The sequence below is a fragment of the Eschscholzia californica genome, unplaced genomic scaffold, assembly GCF_041429995.1.
Source record: "Eschscholzia californica isolate CP2 unplaced genomic scaffold, dmEscCali1.0.p SCAF_1, whole genome shotgun sequence".
Taxonomy (NCBI): Eukaryota; Viridiplantae; Streptophyta; class Magnoliopsida; order Ranunculales; family Papaveraceae; genus Eschscholzia; species Eschscholzia californica.
In genome coordinates, this window is record NW_028238198.1 from 24,902,901 (window position 1) to 24,911,855 (window position 8,955).

At 35.9% G+C, this 8,955-nt stretch overlaps 1 protein-coding gene across 1 annotated transcript; it reads left to right on the forward strand.

Annotated features, from left to right (window-relative positions):
- The first annotated feature begins 2,800 nt into the window (after positions 1 to 2,800).
- Positions 2,801 to 7,974, forward strand: LOC147565399 (uncharacterized). The gene is made up of 2 exons (XM_086651687.1): positions 2,801 to 3,794; positions 4,058 to 7,974. Exons 1-2 carry the CDS (start codon positions 2,801 to 2,803, stop codon positions 7,972 to 7,974), a joined length of 4,911 nt encoding a protein of 1,636 aa, XP_086507813.1.
- The last annotated feature ends 981 nt before the right edge of the window (positions 7,975 to 8,955 follow it).

The following is an 8,955-nucleotide window of genomic DNA, read 5'->3' on the forward strand; positions in this document are numbered from 1 at the left end:
TTTTTTTCGATTCAAATCAATTTTCTCTCACTTAACTTTCAGATTTGGAAATAGTATATTTTCTAGGATCAATTTAGCGTGATTTGGGGGTTAATATACAAAACATATAAATATCATTTTCTCTCACTTAACTTTCAGTTTTGGAAATAGTATATTTTTCTGAGAACATTAAAGCAACATATGTTTTCGTTTTTACTCATACATAAATACACATAGAATACAAATTATGAAACAAATACGTAAATTATGTATTATTTATGACGAGTAAACCATCATTTGTCAAATATACAACATAATTTATCAAATGTATGTGGGTCTTGTTCAATAAATTACACATAATTTCTTTTACATTACATATAATTCCTTTACATTCTATTACAAAAAAAAAAGTACAAAATCTTCTTTGGTTCAAAAATGGTGTCCGTCCATGTACTCTCCATTAGTTTCGTTGACTCACTTTGATTTGATGATTCTCTTTGAAATTTCATCTGGTATATCAAATCTACACACATAAATACACATACATTAAAGAAAAAAAAAATCATATATTGTATTATAAACTACATGTACAATTTCGTAAATTATATATAATGTTTGTCAAATTTTGGCAACATTTGAAGGTTTTGAGTAGTTTGGTAAACTTATCAAGGCTACTGTTTTTTGTGAAAAGTACACGTAATGGTAAATAAATAATACATAATTTATGAGCACTTATACGTAAATTATATACATAATGGTAAGAACATGAAGATATACGCAAATTATATATACTTTATTGCAAAGTACACGAGATTTGATAGTAAAGCGAAGTATTTTTACTAATGAAATGAGTACTGTTTTGGTGTTAAAGCACGGGTAATGTTCTGTAAATTACCCATAATTTACTATAGATTGTGGTAATTTACGATACAGTACATGTACTGTAAATTCTGTTATGAGTAACCGTACGAAAGAACAAATGTTTCATAAATCCGTATGGATTGAAAACCAGATCTGAACAAAAAAAATGAGAATATCATTAAGCTTAAACTACAAATCTAAAGATATCTGCTATGATGATTGATTGCAATAATGTCAAACTCTAGTTGAAGGATTAAACATCAAGATAAAAAACATAAATGAAATTTTAAGAGAGAGAAAGAAAATAAACATCAAACATTCGATTGATAATTGATAATCTGATCTCACGAAATATCAGAAACAACAGAAGATTAAACATAGATCTAAAAAAATATGATATTATCACTGGATGCAAACATAGCATACTAACTTTGAAGGAATCATTGAATAAGGAATAAACATAAAGATCTTAAACAGTTATGAAAATTTTAGGGTTTTAGTTATAAATCATTGAATAAGGAATAAACATAAAGATCTTAAACAGTTATGAAAATTTTAGAGAGAGAAAATAAACATCATACATTCGAAATTAATGAATTAGTAAACAGATCTATAGATTTGTAGCATAAATCTGATACGTTTTATAATAGAGCGAAATAATTAGGGTTTTAGTTATAAGAAGAAATATTAGATATTAACAATGGTGTTTATAAAGATTTCGAAAGTATTAAACCTGATAATGATGAATTTGGACAGCAATATAATGTAGAGGAAGAAGATTTTCTGAGTTTAATGGAGGTTTGTCATCTAAATCGGTTTTAGAGAGATCAAATAAAGAGTTTCCGTTACTGAAAATAATGAAGATATCCTTACTTTGAATAGAAACATGATTGGAGAGAAATATGGGAGATAATAATGAAGATATCCTTACTTTGAATAGAAACATGATTGGAGAGAAATATGAGACATAAATATGGAAAAAGATATGCATAGATTTCGAATATAAATTAGTTATAAAATATGGAAAGGTTAGATTAGGGATTATGAAATAATATTTATTCTAGAGATTTGTGTTTTCTCTCTAGATGAGACCAAATGGACTAGATATCCATTTATATTATTTTTTTGGTTTTAAAACCCTTTATAGGATTAGAGAGGATTATATCTACTATTAGGACCCGTTTTTTGGATTATAAACCTAAAAATTCTTGCTTTTACTGGGTGGTATAAAAAAAAAAAACTAATTTACTGGGTCCGGGCCTTGATTGTTCATACTTGTTAGTTAACTTTTTTAGCATCCCAAATTTGACTACAAGCACCCACAGGCACGGTTTGATTATAGAGCCTGGACTTCATCACAGAAAGGTCCTCTGATTCATAAAGTACTTGTCGTCTCGTTACATTTCATTTGCTCCCCTTTTCTTCGTATTTATAATATGAAGTTTATGCACCGTTTCAGTTAGACAGGAACATATCCACAAAAACCATTATTCCACTCTACAAGCAATAATATATCATTCGGTTGTGAGTGACAGTGTTCATGTAATAAATTCTCCTTTTCCTGCAATGAGAGATTCAATCCCGATATATCCTAAAATGGATTCTATTGGTTTCCTAGCTCTTGAGAGTAGTTCGACATTTTACGATTATGATAGTGAACAGCGTCACTAGTTTGACATCTAGAATAATAACAATGATACTTTACTCAGACAAAAAATGATTGGAAATATGGTAGGAGAACCCCCAAGCTATTCCAGACGGGGAACAAACAAAATGGGGTAAATATGCTCGAATTAGGGTTCGATTAGATGTTACAAAAACCTTGAAAACTGATGTAATGATCAAACTACCGAACGATCGGCAAAGTACGTTGAAAATTAAATATGAGAAACTAATGAAGTGTTGTTATTATTGTGGAAAACTTGGGCACTTAATGGCCGATTGCCCAACGAGAGCACAAATGCGGGAAGCTATATCCGAAAAATGGGATGTTGAAACAAGAAAAAAAGCACAAAAATTGCTACTCCCGAGGTTCAGTGATGATATGAAAGCGGATTTTCGCACTAAACCCAAAAGTGATTTTCGACCAAGGCATACCGGAGAAGATAGACCTGACTGGAATCCGGCGAGGAAAAATGTTGAAGATCAAGGAATATCCACAAGTGAATCCAGAGATTCTAGCAAATCTTGCCAACTACCTAATAAAGAGTCAAGAGTTTCCTCAATTCAGTTCCTACCAAAAACTAGGATTTCTCAAAATGGTACGAGGGATACTGGAAATCCCAAAGATCTAACTACTGAGGACTATCCAAATGCGGCTGGCGTATCGAAAAATACCATGTTGTCTACAAACCCAAATGAGAAAGATATCAATAAAGAGGTGGACCTAATACAGGAACCAACACCCATGGAGGTTGAAGTAGGCCGAATTAGTTTGTTGGACAAACCCAATAACTATGTTAGTGAAGAAACTGGTGCGGGAGAGGAACTAAATCTGCAGGATCCTATACAAAGTGAAAGTATACTGGCTATGAATGAAGACCCTCCTATACAAAGTGAAACTATGTTAGTGAAGTTCAAAAAATCGTCTTTGGTGTTGCTAGGGACAAATTTAGAAGAGAGTGAAGGCCCTTCTAATGAGGCAAATTTGAATGATAAGAAAGTGAGGATGATCCAAGCTGAGGTAGTATTAACACATACCCAACATGAGATGAAGACACAAAGTACTAATGAAATTTTAACAGAAAAGAGTAAATTGTTAAGTGCAGAGGAGGTGTTGAGTAATGGTACAAATCAAGTTGATAGAATTGAACATACTTTGTATAGAGGTTCGTGGAGGAAATTAGCGAGAAATGTCCATAAACCTCGAATGGGGACGACAAAATCAAATACAAAGAGTACCAAGCGGAGCCGAGAATTAAGCAACTCTAACAATGAGGTAGAGGTAGAAGAAGGTAAAAAAAGGAAAATAGTTTCTGAAGAAATCGTGGATGAAAGGGTGAAGGCGGCCAGTCCCAAAAGGCCGCTAACCCAATGATTGTACAAAGCTGGAATTGTCGGGGTGTGGGGAATGACCCGACTATTCTGTCCGTGAATACATTCCTCCGGGCAATTAAACCCTCCATTGTTTTTTTGTCTGAAACTAAACTATCAAAAAGTTCTTCAGAAATTTGGATCCGGAAATTAATATATAAAAATTACTTTATTTTGCCTTCAGTGGGATTAAGTGGTGGACTATGGTTAGTGTGGGATGATGAGATTGATATTGAAATCGTATCTTCTTCGATCAACCACATCCACTCTAGAATAAAGGAAACTGGAAAGAGGCAAAAGTGGAGTTTATTATTAGTTTACGGACCTCCATGTACTGTTGATAGAGAGGGATTCTGGAATTTTATAAGAAAGTTCGGGACTCAAATAAGCGAACCTTGGTGTGTTATGGGAGACTTTAATGCTATCATTGGAGCAACCGAAAAATGGGGAGGAAAAGGTATTAACAGAAAGGCTGCAGAACAATTCAGAAATATGATATCCGATTGCAATCTGATTGATATTGGGTATGTTGGACCGGCTTATACTTGGGTAAATGGTCGAAAAATTGATCATCATATTCGGGAAAGATTAGATAGAGTTCTTGTTAGCCCGGAATGGCGAATTAAATTTCCAGATGCACTTGTTAAACACCTACCAAGGATGAATATTGATCATGCTTCAATTATTTTAAACACGTCAAAAGCGAAAATTAAAGGAACTATCCCTTTCAGATTTGAGGCACATTGGACTCTGCACCAAGAGTTTGAAGATGTTATGAAGGAGAATTGGACTCAAACAGGTGGAAGTTTTACTCATAAATTAAAACTAATGGCTAACAAATTTACAATTTGGAGTAAGAACCGGGTTGGTCAACTGTTCAAACAAATCAAAGAAACTGAATCCTTGCTCCTAGAGAGTCAAAATCAGTCACCAACAGGGGAAAGCTTAGAGGAAGAAAAACGATTGATTGTCAAGTTAGAGAGTTTGAGAAAATTGGAAGATGTCTTTTGGCGACAAAGAGCCAAAAGACATTGGGTGGAAGAGAATGATAGAAACACTAGATTTTTTCATTTATCTGTCTTGAATAGAAGAAGAAAAAATAATATTCATGCGGTTAAACTGGATGATCAAAGTTGGTCCTCAGACCCGGAAAAAATTACTAATGTTTTTCTGAATCACTTTTACAGGGCTTCGAGAGCGGAGCAGGTTACGGAATTCCCTTCGGCGCTTGAATTGACTGATAGACCATTGTTGGCAACAGAAAATATGATGCTTAGTACCCCACCCTTGAAAGAAGAAATTTGGCAAGTAATCAGGAAGATGAAATCATATAAAGCTCCAGGACCGGATGGATATTCTGCTATTTTCTACAAACGATGTTGGGACACTATTGGAGATGAGGTGACATCTGAGATCAAAACTATTTTTGAGACTGGGCAACTTCCAGGTAATTTGAACCACACCTTTATTACATTGATCCCGAAAATACAGGCACCAGAAACTCCAGTTGATTTCAGACCTATTTCTCTGTGCAATGTCCTGTATCGTATCATCACCAAAATCATCACCAACCGACTTCGGCCGTTACTTGGGAATCTTATATCTCAAGTACAAAACGCCTTTGTACCAGGTCGCCAGATTTGTGATAATATTATAGTGGCGCAGGAAATATTTCATTCTATTGCTCATAGTTCAGCCAAAGATGGGTCATTTGCACTTAAAGTTGACATGGCAAAAGCCTATGACAGGGTAGACTGGCATTTTCTTAGTGAGGTACTTAAGAGGTATGGGATTATTGCGAATACACACTTGCTTATTATGAACTGTGTGTCTACGGCATCTTTCTCGCTATTATTAAACGGGCGTCCGAAAGGCTACTTTTTCAGTAAAAGGGGACTCAGACAAGGTTGCCCACTTAGTCCGTACTTGTTCATTTTGTGTTCCGAAACTCTTACAAAACTTGTGGTCCAGGCAGAGCGTAGTGGGCTTTACAATGGTCTTAAAATAAATCGGTATGCACCAAGTGTGAGTCATCTTATGTTTGCAGATGATCTATTTTTCTTCGGGAAAGCCTCGGATTTCAATGTGGCTCAACTGAAAGTTATATTGGATACATATGAGAAGTGTTCAGGACAACTAATTAACTTTCAAAAATCATCTATCCAATTTAGCACAAATTGTGACTCGACTAGAAGAAACAAAATTCTAAGCATCTTAGGAGTCAAGGAGATGAAAAAAGATGATGTCTACTTGGGAAATTACTTATTAAAGCCGAAGCATAAAATAGCCTCTTATGATTTTATTGTGAACAAAATAGAGAAGAAATTAATGGGATGGAAGCGTAGTTCATTATCTCATGCCGGTCGAACAGTGTTACTCAAAAGTGAACTAGCATCGATACCTATATATTTTCTATCAACAAATATTGTGCCTAAGGGCGTTATTGAAAAAATTGAGCAATGTCAGAGAAACTTTTGGTGGGGACATAGTATGGAAAAATCAAAGATGCATTATTTGAGTTGGAAGAGGATGCAAGCAAGTAAGAAAGAAGGTGGTTTGGGTATAAGAGATATGGGCGTGGTCAATCAATCAATGATAGGAAAATTGGCGTGGCGGTTTCTACAAGAACCAAATTCACTGTGGGTTCAGTTGTTGAAGGCAAAATATCTCAAAAGTGGAAACTTTTGGACCCATAAAGCTAAACCAACTAGCACCTGCACTTGGAGAAGCATATTAGATATGAGGAAATTCTTAGAAGGTGGAGTTTGCTACTCGGTTGGGGATGGTTCTGCAATTCGTATTTGGGATGACCCGTGGGTGCCGAATCTAAGAGGGTTCAAGCCGAGTAAAAGAGTGGTAGATCAAGAGATACCGAACCTATTTCTTGTACACGACCTTATTGATCTTGAAGGAGAGTGGAATAAAAGACTCATTGAAGATATTTTCGATGAACTATCGGCTAGAGCAATCCTACAAATACCATTAAATAAACAAGGGATGGTTGATAAACTGATTTGGGTACACACAACAAAAGGAAAGTTTACTTCAAAGTCTCTTTATAAATCTATCATTCAGGAAAAACCGACATCTTCTTATACAAGGGAGTTACCTTCCAAGATAGATGTAATGTGGAATAAAATCCATTTGGCTTCAAGGGTTAAAATGTTTGTATGGAGGGTTTTGCATGATGCATTACCAACCAAGACGAGGGCTCTGAAGTTTAATCAACAAGCATTGAAAACTTGTGAGATGTGTAAAGAAGAAGATGAGGACTTGGATCACTTATTTAGAAAATGTAGAGTGGCTAGAGAGACTTGGTTATGCTCTCCGTTGAATTTGAGAGTAGAAGGTGATGAAAGTTTCCCGAACTTAGTATGTCGATGGATAACAAGTGATGAAGATGAGGAGGTCGTAGCGCTTAGAATATATGTAGCTTGGTTCTTATGGAAAGCTCGCAACAAGTGTGTGTTCGAAAGCATAAACCCAAACCCTTATAGAATTATTCAAGAGGCTCAAACAATGTCTACTGACTTTAGATGTTCAATACCACCTCTAGAAGCACATGGTGAAACGAGTTCCAACGAACATGCACCATGTTGGGTACCACCAGATCAAGAAAGGATCAAAATTAATTTCGACGCAGCCTTTATGGATGGAAGAGCAGCGTTGGCTGCAGTCTGCAGGAATGGAGAAGGAATTTTTGTAATGGCAACTACCGCACTTACGTCAGCATCGTCGGCAATGGAAGCAGAGGCTAAGGCGGCTAAGTTGGCAATAACATTGGCATTGAATATTCCTGAATATGGAAGTATTATTGAGGGTGATGCATTGACAGTCATAAATGCGTGCTCGGACGATATAGAAGAGGTGCCATGGAGAATCAGACCTATAATTATGGAGATCAAAAGTGAATACTCTAAGCTTCAAAATTGTTCATTTTCTTATAGCCCTCGCAAGGCAAACTATGCTGCTCACTTACTAGCGCAATATGCTTTAAATTTGAATTTATATCAAACTACGGAGATCTTCCAGACTCCTAGTTGCATTGTAAGTCAGTTGGCGACAGATATAACCAACATTTCTTTGAGCTCAAGTAGCTAATAAATCGTGGCATTTGCCACCTTTCATCAAAAAAAAAAAAAAAAAAGACAAAAAATGACCTGAATGGCCTGATGACAAGTTTTTCACGTGGCGTCAATAGTTTACCTTGGTCGGGCCATTTGGGCCTTTTTGTCGGACCAAATATCATTTTCCTTAGAACAAACTACTTAAGCCTACCAGTGGAACTGGACCGACCCGAATGATCTATGGCCGTCCCATAACTAAAGCCAGTGAAACCAGCCCAACTAATAAATCATTATTAAATAGACTAGAGCAAGAGGGCCTTCCACAATATACTGCCTAATCTGTTTGTATAGGGTGTCCGTTTACCCATCTTTAAGTTTGAATGAATATCAACCGTTAGATATTTAAGATAACATAGTAGTCGTTAGATTAGTTATGATACATAACCCTCTTTGATTGTCGAAAGTGAGACACGAATCCTTAAAAAAAATAAAGAAACAAACAAATAGGGTTTAGAGTTTTAGAGAATCAACTCCAATAGTGATAGCTGGAGACCCCCAACAGACACATTTTGGACAGGTAGTCCCTCAGCTTTGGCTCCGAAATGAGAGTCTGGGAGGGTGGGGCTCAGCCCCACAAGGACCCCAGCCACTGAGTTCCCAGTTGGAGAGCCATGGACTGAGGCCTGAATTTGGGAGCCCAAACCCAAAAAATTAGACTTGCTCAATTTGAAACTCTCGAAAGCTCAAAACTTTCTCACCCTCATTTCTCTTTCTATTATTTGGTTTTCTCTGACTATAAACAACCCTAAGTGCCTAACAGTGACTCCCTCTCTCTCTCTCTCTCTCTTTTCCGCTCCTGTTCTTCTAAATCATTAACTATCTTATTATGCGCCCATTTTTATTTTAACATGTACTCTATTGATCTATTGTTTTCTTCTTCTCTTATATCAGCAGGAACTGAAAAAGGTCACTCTAACAACAAGTTACTTTTCTTTTCATTTCTTTTTTTGTTTTA

What these genes read in the sequence shown, in the direction of transcription:
- LOC147565399 (XM_086651687.1), top strand. Translation starts at nt 2,801, where the DNA reads ATGCGGGAAGCTATATCCGAAAAATGGGATGTTGAAACAAGAAAAAAA. An exon ending in TGAGGTAGAGGTAGAAGAAG is followed by an intron (nt 3,795 to 4,057) that starts GTAAAAAAAGGA and finishes TTTTGCCTTCAG; the next exon opens with TGGGATTAAGTGGTGGACTA.